Source organism: Crocuta crocuta, unplaced genomic scaffold, assembly GCF_008692635.1.
Source record: "Crocuta crocuta isolate KB4526 unplaced genomic scaffold, BGI_CrCroc_1.0 scaffold16, whole genome shotgun sequence".
In the NCBI taxonomy this organism is placed as follows: domain Eukaryota; kingdom Metazoa; phylum Chordata; class Mammalia; order Carnivora; family Hyaenidae; genus Crocuta; species Crocuta crocuta.
In genome coordinates, this window is record NW_027531893.1 from 10,386,367 (window position 1) to 10,403,292 (window position 16,926).

At 43.7% G+C, this 16,926-nt stretch overlaps 1 protein-coding gene across 1 annotated transcript in view; it reads left to right on the plus strand.

Annotated features, from left to right (window-relative positions):
* The window catches only part of SHISA9 (shisa family member 9), a gene marked incomplete at its 5' end in the record, with an annotated part of 291,018 nt that overhangs the window by 253,974 nt on the left and 20,118 nt on the right, over positions 1–16,926 (plus strand). Inside the window, one exon of the mRNA XM_077773190.1 lies at positions 11,311–11,466. Coding sequence (XP_077629316.1) covers positions 11,311–11,466 — 156 coding nt within the window. The remainder of the gene's footprint in view (positions 1–11,310; positions 11,467–16,926) is intronic.

A 16,926-nucleotide genomic window follows, 5' to 3' on the forward strand; every position in this document is an offset into this window, starting at 1 on the left:
ACCTCTGCTATGATTTCTGAACATGCATTCTCTTTTTTGTTGTTGTTAAGAGAATTACCAGCGCAACTGGCCCCCCGCAGGAACATCTCCTGCCCATTTGCTCTCTCATTTGCCCTGTTCTGAGACAAATGAATGATCAGGAACATGTCCAGGAATCCTGAGTCCAGAGAGGGCCTTATGGAAACCTACCGCTCTCTTCCTGAGGCCACCCCATCATGTTGTCTTTGTTTCCTGGACAATCGGAGGCAATAAAGTTTGGCTAGTATATGGGGAGTGATGACTGTTTCAGGGGTGATGCTGAGCCCTGTGTAATGCAGTCTCCAAACCTCATGGCACCCCAACCCCCAAGAGGATGCTATTATGTCCCCATTATAGAGCTGAGAAGACCGAGACTCAGGAAGGCATGATAACATATCCAGTGATGCTATTGGGAAAGGGAAAAGCCAGAATTTGAATCCAGAACTGACTGGGTCAGAATTCCGTTCCTATTTCATTGTGTTGAATCATTATGAGGAGTGACTGGGAGGCACAGACAGTGTATTGGGGCACATGGGGTTCATATGAAGGAGAATTCTGGGCAAGACCAACATGGCCTCGTGGGCCAGGCAACCTCTTGGGTGTTGAAAACACCTTGGGAAAATTTTCCCAGATTAGTTCCTCTAATCAGTAAGTGGTACAAGAGCTAGGACTTGTCCACCAAGCACAATGCCTGGCCCACTGCAGACACTCAAATATGTGAGGAGGGACGGATGGGTGAAGTAAGTTGGAGAGGTCAGAGTACAGGTGTGTTCCACAAGACAGTAAGGGATTCTCAGGATGGGCAGGGGAGTGGGGAGGCCTGCTTGCTCCCTGGGTATAACAATACATTCCATTCTCTGGGTGAAAAAGGAGACCAAAAGACACAAGATCTGGCTAGTGGTTTACTGGTCTGAGTGGGAAATTTTACAAGAGGGAAGATACTCATGGCACCTGGGTGGCTCAGCCCATTAAGCATCCAACTTCACTTCAAGCCATGATCTCACAGTTCATGGGTTCAAGCCCCGCATCAGGCTCTGTGCCAATAGCTCAGAGCCTGCAGCTTGCTTTGGATTCTGTGCCTCCCTCTCTCTCTGCCCCTCCCCCTCTCATGATCTGTCTCTCTCTGTCTCCCCAAAATCAATAAATGTTAAAAAAAAAATTTTAATGACGGAAGATACTCAAGACCGAAGAGTCTCTCCATAGAGGAGGCTCCTTGCTGAGCATCTAGTTTCTTCCCGTCCTGGCTAGGGGCAACCTAACTGAGTGGAGGAAACATCTGTTTTGCCATCTGACAAACCTGGGATCAAATCCTGATCGTTACTAACATGCTGTGCAACTCTGGGCAAGCACCTCAACAATCTCTCGGAGCTTCCATTTCCTTATATGTAAAATAGGATTGTGATACGTAGGGAAATCAGTTTCTTATATGGTTAATGTGCTTTTCTATTTGGCCTTCCTGGGTGTGTGACTTTCATCTGAGTTGGTCCATGCTAACCATCTGCTTGGGGGAGAAAGGAGAGTAGAATGAAGTGGAAGGAAACACTCCATGCCACTGTGTGGAACCCACTGCCCCCCAATGAGAGGTTCTGTGGCAGGATCTCTGCTCTCAGGACATCTGGGATGTGAGGGTCATTGAGGAAGGTCAACTTAGGCATCTGGTAGTCAGATCCTACCACTTCATTTCTCAAATGTCTCAGCTACCCCAACAGCTTAATGCTTCTTCCCTGCGAGTTCCTCTCAGAATTCCAAACACGGGAGTGAGATGAGAGATCCCTACCCTCAGCATTTGCCTCATCCATCATTATCCTCCCCAACCTGGGTCTGAAGACCAAAGAGGGAAAGTCGAGTGACATTCCTTCATCTCTGTCTCTCCTTTTCATTTCCTCAGTTCCCTAGAATCAGAGGAAGCAGGCTTCCTATCCCTTTTCTTCCCTTGTCTACCCTTGACAAAAACTCTGTGATCTTGCCTACCAAGTCCTGTCCTCAATATGCTAAACAGCATGGAGAAAGGCATAAACGTTCCTCAAAACGTTATAAATAGAACTACCCTACAATCCAATAATTGCACTATTGGCTATTTCAAAGGGATACACTGATTCAAAGGCATACATGGGCCCCTATGTTTATTGCAGCATTATTTACAGTGGCCAAATTATGGAAGTAGCCCAAGTGTCCATCGATAGATGAATGGATAAAAAAGATGTGAGGTGTGTGAATGTGTATAATGGCATATTATTCAGCCATTAAAAGAATGAAATCTTGCCATTTGTGACAATATAAATGGAGCCAGAGTATATTATTCTAACTGAGATAAGTTAGTCTAGAGAAAGACAAATGCCAAATGATTTCACTGATATGTGGAATCTAAGAAACCAACAAAAACAATCAAAGGCAAAGAAAAGTAAAAGATAAAGAGAGAGACAAACCAAGAAACAGACTCAGCTATAGAGAACAAACTGATGGTTAACCAGAGGAGAAATGTATAAGGGGATGGATGAGGCAGGCAATTAGGATTAAGGAGGGCACTTGTGATGAGCACTGGGTGATGTATGGAAGTGTTGAATCACTGTATTGGACACCTGAAACTAATATAATACTGTACATTAACTATCCTGCAATTTAAAATAAAATAAAATAAAAACTTAAAAAAACAGTTGAGAGAAAGGAATAAAAAATACACTTTCCAAAGGCAGTCACATGACTTAAAATTGTATTGTTGTCTGGCTACAAAATAATTTTTTGAATGTCAAAAATTTGAATTTAACTCCCTTAGAGCCAAAAGGAAGTGGCCAGGAACACAGATTCTAGATTCAGATGGTCAGGAACACAGCATAGCTCTGCTGTATACTAGTGGTGTAACTTTGCGCAAGTTACAAAGCCTCTCTGTGCCTTGATTTCCTCCTCTGAAAAATGGGGTTATTTTAAGTATCCCTTAGAGATTCCTAGAATGAGTGGATTAGTTAATATACAGAATAGTGCCTGGTACCTAATAACACCTCTGTGTGTATTATGTATATAAGTGTGTCTTCACCATCATCATCATTGATTAATGCCATCATCATCATTTTTCTTTGTGTTCCTTCAATAATAAATCCCAATTCCCCAGCTTTACCCAGGCATGTGGATGCCATGAGCCATCATGTTCTTAGGAAGACAAAAGAGAAAAAACACTTTCATAACTTGAAAAATCCATTGTCCTTAGACTGTGCCGTAGTTGATAAAGTTGTTTCCCATGGGGATATGGGTTAATGATTCTGGTATTGCTAGACATGTATACTGGACTTAACAACTGAGTCAATGGATGGCACATGATGGGAACCACGTTTCTTATTGTTGGGGTGAAAGGTTACAAATAAACAAGGGGAGGAGCCTACAATGATCCACAGATCATGAATTGGAGCTGGGAACAGCAGGATGAATTTGTGTTTGGCTCAAGGTAGATCGAAGTGGTTACATATATAAATATTTGTAGATACCTGAATATATGAGTTAGGACATACACACAGATTTCCTTACTCCATCAGCAGAGAGAGGCCAGAAGCAATGAGCATGTCCAGCGCCCAAATCTTGGTTGCTAACACCATTCTACAATAAAAAGAACCAGAGCTCCTTGTAGAGATGGTTGATTCTAGCACTGGACAGGGAATATACGAGATGAACCTGGGGCATCTTATATTGCTAGAATGCAAGGAGGTTCTGAAAAAGGAGACACAGGGGCCAAATGAAAGAGTTTCCAATGACTAAACCTGGAACAGTTTGAGCAAAAAACGAAATGGTGTTCGTTTATAACCCAAAGTAATAAAATACATATCTGTGTGTCCATACCGATATAAAAAATGGTTGAATAATTAAGGAGTGGGGAAAGAGAATTCTACAAAGAATCTCCTACAAAGAAGAATTCTAAATAATTTATGTAGCTACTCTGTACTCAAGGAGGTAAAATGTAACTCCCCACTCCTTAAGTGTGGGTTGTGCAAAGTGGCTTATAGAGTATAGCATGGAAAAAGAAAAAAGTAGAGTAAGTTTACAGTGGAGAAACTTGACGGACGCTACCTCAGGCAGATCATAAAGATTAACATCGACAGTGATAAGGCATCACAGCATGGATCCTTGATAGGCTATGATGAGAATGTCACTTTATCTCTACAGTTCTTCTCACCCAAACCCACAGCCTCAGTCTGGTCATGAGAAAAACACCAGACAAATTCCTCTCAAGGGTCATTCTACAAAATACCTGGATGGTACTCCTGAAAACTGGCAAAGTCATCAAAAACAAGGAAAGTCGATGAAACTAACTGCCAAGAGATACCTAAGGAAACATGAGGGACTAAACTTAATGTGGTAATTGGATGAGATTCTGGAATGGAAAATGGACATTAGGTAAAAACTGAGGACACCTAAAGAAAGTGTGGACTTGTTTTATTGATAATTTATCAAACCAGTTCATTATTTCTAACACGTGTACTGCACAATGCACGATGTTGCTATATATGGGAACTCTTGGTGCCATCTCCACAGTATTTTTATAAATCTAAGATTGTTCTACAATGAAAACCTTATTTTATTAAAATTTTCTTAATGTTTATTTATTTGAAAGAGAGAGAGAGCACGAGAAGGGGATGGGCAGAGAGAAAGGGAGACACAAAATGTGAAGTAGCTCCAGGCTCTGAGCTGTCAGCACAGAGCCCAACACAGGGATTGAACTCATGATCCGTGAGAACATGACCTAAGCTGAAGTTGGCTTAACCAACTGAGCCACCCAGGCTCCCCTCAAAAACCTTATTTTAAAAGATCTTTTGTCTGTAGATCTCTACCTCATAGGGTTGATATGAGAATTAAAGTGCATGAGAAATTGTTTACCAATGACTGGCACATAATGCATGCTCCACAAAACAACACCATTTGACCATCTTGTGCCTTTCTGAGCTGTTCTTTCTTGGGATGTGCCGTGAAAGACTGGCTGTTGTCGCTTTTCTTCCAATAGGAGCCAAATTGGTCCAGTTTCTGATAATTCTTATTTGTCTATTCTACACTGAGAAACCCACAGCAGCATCCCAGTGTTTGCAGTGGAGCGTCCTTACCTTAATTGACCCTGTCTGAATGGCATCTGTCTCCTTTCTGTTTAGTGACTAAGATATACCGCATATAACGGTACTTCCACAGCAGTTACCTGGGGTAAGTCAGACAGAGGTTTCCAATTAGAGTAGCTCTATCTTACCCTTCTTTGAAAATGATTGTGAAATATATGAGGCCCCTCTTCTGTCTCAGGAAGGAGAGCATGGGGACATCATCAGCTTCTCACTTGTTGACTGAGGGTCTTGACAGAAAACAGCATCCCAGAATAGCAAGTCTTTGTTAGTTATTTACAAGGGTCAAAATGAGTTGCAAAATTGTAGTGAGGTAAAGGGTTTTTCTTGCGGCATGGGGAATGAAGTACCTGGAATGGTAAGATATTTCTGGGGCCAAAGTGGGTCTATAAAAGAAGCCATCCTGCCGAGAGGAAGACAGTGTTGGTCCAACTGGATTCTCTCTATGGTCATGACTATGCAAATCAAATGAGATAGACAGATAATATATACGTATGTGTACATATACCTACATACATAAAATACATATATATGTATGACGTGCCTGGGCAGCTTGGTCAATTAGGTGTCTGACTCTTGATTTCAGCTCAGGTCATGATCGCACCATTTGTGAGATCAAGCCCCACATTGATCTCAGCACAGAGCCTGCTTGCGATTCTCTCTCTTCCTTAACTTTCTACCCTTTCCACCCCCATCTTTCTTTCTAAATAAATATTTAAAAAGTATATACTTCTGCATGTACACATATACCTACATACTATCTGTCTCTCTCTTTTATTTTTCTTCTCTCTATTGGCAAAAACAGGATTTGCAGATTATAACCCAGATCTTACTCACTCTTTGTGCTTCCCTCACCCTATTATTCTATTTTGCTTGGATGCCAATCTGGGCTTAGTTCCCTTCTACACTTAGGTATCTCCTCCTTAGCTGGATATATTTGTAGAAAACTCACAGAGAACCTGGGTGGCTAGCTCTTCTCCATCTTCCTATTCAGTAAAATGAAAATAACATTTAAAAAAAATCCATTCACACGTGTGTGTTTAATTCTTGATTGCTGCCCTGAGACCAAATTTATTTTCCTTTTTTTTTTTAATGTTTCTTTTTTATTTTTGAGAGAGAGACCGAGTGCAAATGGGGGGTTGGGGGCAGAGAGACAGGGAGACAGAATCCAAAGTAGGCTTCAGGCTCTGAGCTGTCAGCACAGAGCCTGATGTGGGGCTCAAACTCATGGATGGACTGTGAGATCATGACCTGAGCTGAAGTCGGATGCTTAACCCACTGAGCCACCCAGGTGCCCCTAGATTTCAATATTTCTGAATATTCTATGCCCGGAAGCAGGCACAAAATGGCTCTCTTCCCGAGGCTCTGCATCAGATAGCAGGAATGTGATGTTGGGGCAGCCTCATCTCTTCCTTTGCGAGGGATCCCTTAGGTGGGCCATCTTGGTCATGCCCACTTACCTTAAGTAACTACTCACTGTCCTTGAGGGAGCTCAGGACTTGGGAGATATCATCCAGCAGCAAATGCTTTATAATGGCATATTAAATATTCTGTTGAATAATACAAAAGGCTGTCCCCAGTGATGAGGAACATCTCTACCAATTTTTTTTCTTTAATGATGTGTTTAGGACCTCTCCTGGCAGGCCTGGGATCAGAATTTGAGCATAGTGGGTGGGATCTAGAACCAAGGGCGCAAGGAGATGGGAGAAGGGACCCACTGGAGGGTGGCTGGGGAGAGGTCAGCTCTTTAACTAGACAGGCCTGTGTTTGGGATTTATTTCCAGGGGTAAGAAAACCAAAAACCAAAAACCAAAACAAAACAAAACAAAAAAACACCGTGAAGACATTAATTAGCTTATGAATGTCTTTGGGCATTCCCATTTGCTGTCTGAAATTTCTACTAAATACCGGGGAACAATGCCTTTTCTATCTTGACACAATCTCCAGGCCTTGCCTTATATCCTCCCCTCTGGTCGGTTCCATTTCCCAGAGGAAATGCAGACAACTACACTAGTCCAAACTATACATTGCAAGGGATAGTAACCCCAAAGTATACTAGCTTATTAGAAAGGGTCTTCCCTGGGGAGCCTGAGTGACTCAGTTGGTTAGTGTCAACTTCGGCTCAGGTTGTGATCTCAACAGTTCATGAGTTCAAGCCCCACGTCGAGCTCTGTGCTGACAGCTCAGAGCCTGGAGCCTGCTTCAGATTCTGTGTCTCCCCATCTCTCTGCCCCTCCCCTGCTTGTGCTCTATTTTTCTCTCTCAAGAATAAATTTAAACATTTAAAAAAAGGAGTGGGGGGACTTCCATATCTTCTCTGCTTCCCTCCTGTTGTCCTTATTCCTTCACAGATTCTCCACTTGGTAGGTTCAAACTCACTTTAATCCATATCTTTCTGGATCCTTAATTCCAAAGGTTCCAAGTAGAAAAATTCAGGGAAGCACTCTGATTGGTCCAGCCTAGATCACATGCCTGCTTCTGGCCCAATCACTGTGAGAAGAAGGAGGTATTGTGATTTGTCAGATTTGGATCACATGCTCACTTCTGTGGCCAGAGGTGAGAGTTACTGTCCTGATTTCCAACTGCCAACCCTTATATGTCTGAATAAGAGGCTTTTTTGCCCACCAGAGCACACTCTGACCATGAACATTGTGGGTTGCAAGTGCTGAGGCATTTCTGTCTTCCAGAAGCAATCCTCAACCGATGACTTATGGGAATTGGTATATAAATACTAAGGAGCTCACTTAATGACAGAATTCTGAGACAGGCATTCCACACCATTTACCAGAATTCCGTAGTGGGATTAAACTGCAGTTCACTAGAATCACCCCCTTCCTTGGCACTGTGATCTTTGTCTGTTTTCCCTTCCCTGCCTTGCTCCCTTACCCCTTTTCTACAGTATTCCCTGAGATCACCTCCCAGATATGCTCATACTTGGGTCCTTATCTCAGTGACTTCTGGGAAAACCCAGACCAACACAGTCATCGTGACTGGCAGCTCATCTCATGACCCAAATTCAGATGAAGCAGCGTGCTGAAGGAAGTGGTGGTTCTGAAAACACAAAAATAGTAGCTGTCAAGTAAAAAAAATATAGGGTGAAAACCCCCCATGGAACAGCAAACAATGAGAGTTTATAGTAACTGCTTCCAGCGGACCAGCATTTGGGCACAAAACTGGCCTGACATGCCCAGAGGAGGCTGACCTCCCCAGGAGGTGGCTCTGGAGTGGAAGATGTCAGATGATCTCTGGGTCCACATCATCGCAAAAACTATGCCTTATGCAGCACCTTTTCCATTATTTCATTAATCTTGGGCCTTCCCAGCCACAGCTGAATCTCAGCCAAAAAGCTATCACGGTAGAAGGATATACTCACTTCCTCACATGCTGGCCAGAGGCTGGGTGATGTGGCATATGTTTGGTGACATTCCCATTACACAGTTGGGCTTGTGTGCATGTGCAGTGATAAAAATGCTCATCTTATCTCTACGTCTCAGCTGTGGTATCCCTGTCTCTTTCCATTTGGGTTTATTGGTTTCTAAAGGCAAACATATTCCATACACGTCATGGGTTGACTTGTGTAGAAGCAACACTTGAGAGAGGGGATTCCGGTGTATTAGACTCTGAGGGAGTGCTCTTCAACATACACACACACAGGCATGCGCACACACAGGCACACGTGCATACACACACACACACACACACACAAACACACACCTACGCCCCTCTCAGGTTGTGAGGGAAACAAAGTAGGAACAATGAAGGGTGGGGGTCTCAGTCTTGACCAGGGTTAGTCAAATTATGGCCCTTGAACCGAATCTAGAAGCTACCTGTGTTTATAAATAAAGTTTTATTGGCACACATCCACACCCATTCATTGACATAATGTCTGTGTTTGCTTTCTCGCTACAAGGGCGGAGTTGAGAGTATTTGTGACAAGACTGTGTGGCCCATAAAGACTGAACTATTTACAGTCTGGCCCTTCACAAAAAAAATTTGCTGACCCCTGCTATCCCTGTTCCAATCCCTGGGAGCTCTGGAGCATCCATTGGTCGAAAATGCTATTCTCACCTTGAGGCAAGGGGCTGGTCCGCGCACCTTAGTGATGGCCGACCACCCCAGGTGTTGAGGGTGAGATTCATGAAGCACCTGAAACCCAGGGTGGTGGTTCCCGAGAATAACTCACCAGGTGCTAGGACCAGCTGTGGGCTGTGAGCCCCCAACATAGCAGTTGGGAAGTGAGCACACATGCTGTAAAGGGGATCTTTCAAGGTAGCACCAGCAAGCACTGCCATGTTTATCTGGATCTGCACATGCGCTTCATGAAACTGGGGAGAATCTGTACTTGTGCCTGAAACTGAGCAATAATCCCCTCATCTGGACTCCGGGTTTCATCTCCGTTTTGCCCCCTCTCTCCCACTGCTCTCAGGATGACAAGAAACCCTTCACAAGGCATCCTGGGCCCTGCCCACCTGTCCAGCCCCACCTCCTCCCTCTCCCCGTTTCTGCATNTTCTGGGTCTCTGCTCAGAGAATATCCCCTCAGAGCACACTCCTTGAACCTCTCTCCAGGTGAATTCCATTTCGTCTAAGTAGTCAATATTCCACTCACGTGTCTTTACATTGTCTTTTTTCTGTGTTTGCAAATCACAACACACAAAATTATGCATAGATTTTCTTGATCAAAAATGCTATATTATTTGCATTACTTTCACATTTACTTTTTCCCTCCTTAATGATATAAGCCCAAAGGAACTATCCAGGTTGACATGTATAGAGTTAACTCATCTTTCTATAAGATTTTTTTAAGTCTATTTATTTTGAGAGAGACAGAGACAGTGTGAGTGTGGGATGGGCAGAGAGGGAGAGAGAGAGAGAGAGAGAGAGAGAGAATCCCAAGCTGTCCGTGCAGAGCCTGATACAGGGCTTGAACTTGTGAACCTGTGAGATCATGACCTGAGCCAAAACTAAAGTTAGACTTAGCTGGCTGAGCCACCTAGGTGCTCCAGAATTAATTCAATTTTAAACAGTCTTTTATTTAAGAGCTGCATGATATCCCATCGTATCCATGTGCATATTGTGTATGTAATATGAATGTACAATAGTTTAGTAATTCTCATATGTATTTTAACTTAAGAGAGAGAAGAGAGTGGGGGAGAGGGGCAGAAGGAAGAGAGAGAGAGGGAGAAAGAGAGTGAATCTTAAGCAGAATCCATACTCAGAGCAGAGCCCAACTCGGGGCTCAATCCCATGACCCTAGGATCATGAGCTGAGCCAAAATCAAGAGTCACCTGAGCCACCCAGGTGAATTCAGATACCAAGAATTCACATATTTATAGGAGCTCAAGTTGTTTCTGCATGTGTGGGTGTGCATATATGTCACTTTATAGACAGTGGTGCAAAGAATATCTTTGAACCATATATTCTGATGTCATTTTTGTAGGCTTATTCCCTACAAGTGGTATTATTTGGTCAAAATATACACTTGCTTTACATTCTAAGACACACTATCATGTTCCCTTCTGCAAATATGGCAAATTGCGTGCCCGCTGTGAGTTTCTGAGACCACCCAGCTTCCCACATCTTTACAACTATTGGTGTCCACCTCTTACTTAATGTTTACCAATCTCTTGGCAAATCAATGGCTTCTCATCATTGTTCTGACTTGCATTTCCTTGACTATTACTAAAGTTTATCATCTATCTATAGTAGTGTGTGTGTGTGTGTGTGTGTGTGTGTGTGTGATGTGTCTTCATTTTTGAGAGAGAGAGCACAACCGGAGGAGGGACAAAGGATCCAAAGCGGGCTCTACAGTGACAGCAGTGAGCCTGATATGGGGCTCAACCTCACAAACTGTGAGATCATGACCTGAGCAGAAGTCACTCAACCGACTGAGTCACCCAGGTGCCCCTATATTTTAATAACAAAAATAGCACCTGCAATGAACAGACCTTAACATGTTCATTTCAGGTGGGGGGGGTATTGGAAAGTTCTGGGCACATCCTTTGCCCTTTACTCCACCATCCTCAGCTGCTTTCAGTAAACACCGTGGAGCCGATTGCTCCCAATGTTCCCGCACACCCTCCGCTGTTCTCCCTCTCATGTCTCTAAAGGATGGGGGGCTCGGGACCCTGCGAGGGTGGGCTGCGTTGCATGGGAAGAAGTTCCCACCGGTCTGTGACCATCTCTCTCTGTCTCCTCGCTTGCAGACACTACGCAGATGAACAACGCAGTGCCCACCTCCCCTTTGCTCCAGCAGATGGGCCATCCACATTCATACCCCAGTCTGGGCCAGATCTCCAACCCCTATGAGCAGCAGCCACCGGGCAAAGAGCTCAATAAATATGCCTCCTTGAAGGCAGTCGGTAAGTGCTGTTTTATTTTGCCCCTGCTTTTCTGTACTTTTCTCTTTCCCTCCAACTGCCTTTTCTATTCTCTCTTGTTCTACTTCTCCTTTTCTTTTCCTTCTTCTTCCCTCTTAGACTCTGTGTCTCTCTCTCTGTCTGTCTCTTTCTCCATCTCCCTCTCTGTCTCTTTTCTCTCTGTCTCTATCTCTCTCATATATATTCCTGATCTCTCTACCTGGGTCCCAGGTTACTGTGAAGCAGCTGCTTTCTCTCTGACTAGATCGAGTCCCCACATGGGGCAGGATGGGTGGGCGAGGGACACATGTGGAGGCTGTTTCCTGAGAGAGGGTGCCTGGAGGCTCATTTGGACTCACAGACACCTCATCCCCTTCATTGTCCACCATATGCCCTAGTGAATCCTCAGGACATAGAGTCCAAGATACCTGGTGTCTCACTGTCTTGCCCTGTAGTGGATAACACCCATCACCCTGCTGTCACCCCCAATGTGAGAAGTCAGTAAGCGGAATGCCCCTATCTCAGGCATCTTGTGCTCTTCTAGATGAGGTGCACGGCCTGAGTTCTGATCAAGTTTTTATCAATTGCATTGGACCTTTTATACATCCTGCCTCATTTTCTCATAGTGGTCCAAAGAGGAAGGCACAATTATTATACCAATTTTCAGATCAGGAAGCTGAGGCTCAAAGGGTTTAATTAACCTTGCTCCAAATCAAGCAGCCTGTGGATTTTTATCACTCCAGAGCCTATCCTCCCACTGCTAGCTTCCCACAGCACTTGTCCTCTGTCAGTCCCTTCCCCCAGCTCACACATGAGGGAGTGTGACATTGACCCTGATGGTGACTCAAGGTCCCAAACAAATCACGCAGGCAGGAGTTCTATAGTATGGAAGCAGCAGTCACAGCAAAATCAAACTTTGGGCAGATGGAGGGCTCGCAGACCACATGCTTGCTTTTATTATCAGCTACTTGTCTTCATTCCCTCCCTCGCTACCATGCCCCTCATCAGAGATGGGATGCGAGTTGTTTGCTGACTGAGTCCCATGTCAAATTCCATTCCAGACAGACACCAGAAACCAAAGCCCAGACACTATGACATGTCTGTGATGCTGGTGGTGACCACGGTCTCCAAACACCAGAGGCAAAAGCAAGCATCTTGGTGGCCTGCCAGAGGGCCAAGCACATACTGGGAACTCTAAGCATTTCAGTCACCTCTGTCTTTAGGAATTCATGTCTCCCTGTCTCCTACTGCTTCTAGATGGAGTCCCTCAAAGATGGACGCACCAGATTCCTAGCACCAAGGGCACAGGCTGTGCACATTGACATAGGCTTTTCTAAATCCCAAGACCTGCGAGAACCTATATACTAGTTCCCATGTGGCGTGTTGAACTTCTACACCAAACTCAGCCCTCATATTCACCCCATGACCACAGATTCCCCCATTCCATATGCATGTTTGCACTGCATATGCATCCTAAGTGTGTTAAATAGACTCAAATATGGGGCGCCTGAGTGGCTCAGTCGGTTAAGTGCTCAATGTCAGCTCAGGTCATGATCTCACAGTTTTCGAGTTCAGAATTTGCACCGGGGTCCTGCCCACAGCACATGTCTGCACCGCATTTAGAGTTACATTTGCGGTATGAAAGTGTGTTTTGCCCTCCTTAAGTAACCCTTTCTTCCACAAAGGAAGGACTTCTGCAGTGTTTACTGAATGAAGGAATGCGCTCGTCTTTGGCATGAGTCAAAGCATAGCTCACTTGTACGGAAGTACCCCTAATCTTCTAGAAAACTCTGAAGGATCTTATTTAAAGAACCCTCCTCAAACGTGGATATGGTTGATATGCCCTTCTTCTTCTCTGTCCTTCCTCTCTGGCTGTTGTGGGGGTTCACAGACTTTACCTGAGTCGCCAATGGTCTTGTGACTCTCCAGTGAGTGGCAGTCCAGTGAGGAGCAAATTAGGGGACTGCCTGACCCACTGGGTTACCCAGGTGTCCAGCATCTGCCTGCACAAGTGAAACGCAAATTCCAGACTAAGTGCTCTTCAAAGCATTCTTTATTAAGGCATAATTCACACCATGATGTGTGTGTGGATGACGAAATGCATTCCATTAATGAAATCATTACCACCCAGGAAAGAAGTTGTTTAAAAAATTGTTTGCTTTTGAGAGCTCTGCAACCTTTGATAAGCAGACACATTTTCTAAAAATTCCCAGTAAAGAGGGAAGGACTTGGACAGCCTTTAGGGTTAACTGCCAGGTTCAAACATATCCCTGGAAAATAAATTTCTCTTGGCGGGTAGTTTGAGCCAGTCACTGAAACTCACTGACCTCAACTTCTTCGTGTGAAAAATGAATGAATAGCGAGGAAATTTTAAAATAGAAAATGAAACAATTCCACTAATCCTAGTTATTAGAATACCATGGGCCATTAAATATGTCCCATCCATTTGCTGCTAACTCCAGAGAGAGAGGGGTGGTAACTGTTGGTTATTTTATTTTATTTTACTTTATTTTATTTGCTTGTTGACATCACACTCATTGATGTTAAATTTTTTTTAATGATTATCTTTGAGAGAGAGACAGAGCATGAGAGGGGGAGGGGCAGAGAGAGACACACACAGAATCCAAAGCAGGCTCCAGGCTCCGAGCTGTCAGCACAGAGCCCGACACAGGACTTGAACCTGTGAACCATGAGGTCATGAGCCAAAGGTGAATGCCTAACTGACTGAGCCACCCAGGTGCCCAAACACACTCACTGAGGTTTAAATAAAACTCTTTTCTCTCTACAATTCAGAGATCTAGCATGTGACTACAAAATGGTCTCTGTTCCCAAGGGGTTCACTCCCCATTTGTCAGCAAAAGATTAGTACACACTAGGGAAATGCTAGCGGCTAAACTACATTAGATTCTGTACAAGGAGATGTGATGGGGTTGGATTATCATTTGTTTCATTCATTCGTTCATTCACTTTTTAGACATTTAATTGGGTGTCCCTTGATTGTAGTTCCCACTGAGGCAGGAACCAAGTCTGTCCCATCATCAATGCATCCCTAGCACCTAGTACCATGCCGAAGAACTTAGAAGTGCTCCCAATAACTGTTTGTAAACTTAGTGAATTAGAGCATATGGTGGGCACCACATCAAGTCAGGAGCATGAGATGATCAGTAAGATGGTGGAATGTGGCATGGCCTCTGCCACTGGTAGGGACCGAGTTTAAGACCTCACAAGATATTTTTAAGGTCTTTCAGAAATTACTTAACTTCCTCAGGTCTCAGTTTTCTCTTCTGTAAAATAGAGATAATAACAATACAGAGCTGATGGTTTGCTGGGAAGATTCAGCGATATAGTGCACAGAATGTGCTTAGCCTGGCATACGGTCAACCCTCAGTAATACTGCCACATATTAAAGTCTGGAGACCAGAATTGTTTGTTGGCCATATCTTCCCTCAGATCTCCAAGATATACTGGTGTCTTGATTAACATGCATTTGCTCAGACGTCGTTTTGAGGGAGGGAGAATTTATTCCAGTTTGATGGGAAAGACATACAAGGAAGCTAACTCACATTGAGGCTCTGATAAAAACAAACAAGCAAGAAAACAGCAAATGACTTTTCTGAGCTGTTGTAAGGACCAGCCATCAGCCAAACCTCTTTACTGCCCCATCTAGCCCGAACGACGAAGATCCAGACATATGGCTACTCCAATCCATCAAAAAAGATTCAGTCTCATCCAACTGACTCTCCTTCCTAAGTCAGAAATGAGGGTTTAAACAGTTTAGTTACGTCCTCCACCATGACTGAGGACAAGAAATGTGTCTTGTGATAGACTGAGTCGAAATGAAACCTGAAGACTCAATTAAGCACACGAGTTCCCTGGCTTGAGCCACCTGTGTGATGGGTAGTTACGATGTAAAGAACCCACTTTATGGTTCCTCATAGGTCAATGTTGACAAGACAGAGGTGTTTGGGAAAATGTCCTGAAGGGTTACCTGCTGGTTCCAAGAGGGGTGGCTCCTGCCTCTAGAGCTGGAAAAAGAGCACACTTTCACATAACTTCTGATGGATCTTGCATACAGAAAATTGATGACACATTGGTGTTTATCTCCTGTTGGCCTCATGTCCAGTTTTTTTTCTCTGGGCACCTAAGACTTAAACTCCTGACCACATGCCCTTTATTTTATTTATTTATTTTTTTAATATAATTTATTGTCAAGTTGGCTAACATATGCGTGTATGGTGTGCTCTCGGTTTTGGGGGTAGATTCCCATGATTCCTCGCTTACATATAACACCCTGTGTTCATCCCAACAAGTGTCCTCCTCAGTGCCCATCACCCATTTTCCCATCTCCCCCAACCCCCCCATCAGCCCTCAGTTTGTTCTCTGTATTTAAGAGTCTTTTATAGTTTGCCTCCCTCCCTCTCTGTTTGTAACTATTTGCCCCCTTCCCTTCCCCCATGGTCTTAAGTTTCTCCAGTTCCACATATGAGTAAAACATAGGATATCTGTCCTCTGACTGACTTATTTCACTTAGCATAATACCCTCCATTTCCATCGACGTTGCTGCAAATGGCAGGATTTCATTCTTTCTCATTGACCTACATGCCCTTTAGATGCTTCATTGCAACCCTAGCTACTCAGTGAGAAAAAGAGACAGGGCATGCCAGCATTATTGGTAAAAGGCCGTGGTGCCTTCATTTTTACATTAAAATTTTAAAAAGAGGATATCCTCTCTGTTGCTATTTGACAGACAAGGGGCTCTTTTGCCCAAATCATGTTACAGTTTCCAGTAGCACTGTTTAAAACCATGGCAGTGCACTTCAACATGCAGGAATTTCTTCTTTTGTCTTGCTGTAGGAGTCATGTGTGAGAAACCTACATGATGCATGAGGCTTCAGCCATCGATTGACATCTACACATTTATATTTTTTTTAAGTTATGGCAAGAAGAAGGCTAACATCATTGAAGGCTCAAAACACTATACCTCTGGGGGAAGTATTGTTCCCAATGTTTTGCAAATGGTGAAACAAAGACTCAGGGTAGTTAAGCAATTTTTCCAGGGTCTTGCAGTAAGTGGCAGAGCCAAGAGTCATATTCAGGATTACCTGATTCAGAATCCCGTGTTCTTTCCATAATAAAATGATTCTATATCTTCCAGAGAGCAATTTCTGGCATCAGAAGGCTATAAGCAGATTAAACCACAAAAAAAAATTGGGGAATACCTTTTCCTCTTTTTTTGGAGGGAGGATTATTTATATTGAATTGGGTTTTGTTTGTTTGTTTGTTTGTTTGAAGCTAAAAGTTTTCCCATAGTGCTGAGTATAATTGAGTATAATATATTTAAGTTATGCTCAGATAAGGTATACGATCATAATTTTATAGTAGCATGATTGTTGAGAGATACATACTCTAGGATAACCAACATCCCTGTAAGGATAAGAAATATTTCGTCACCCAGAAGGTTCC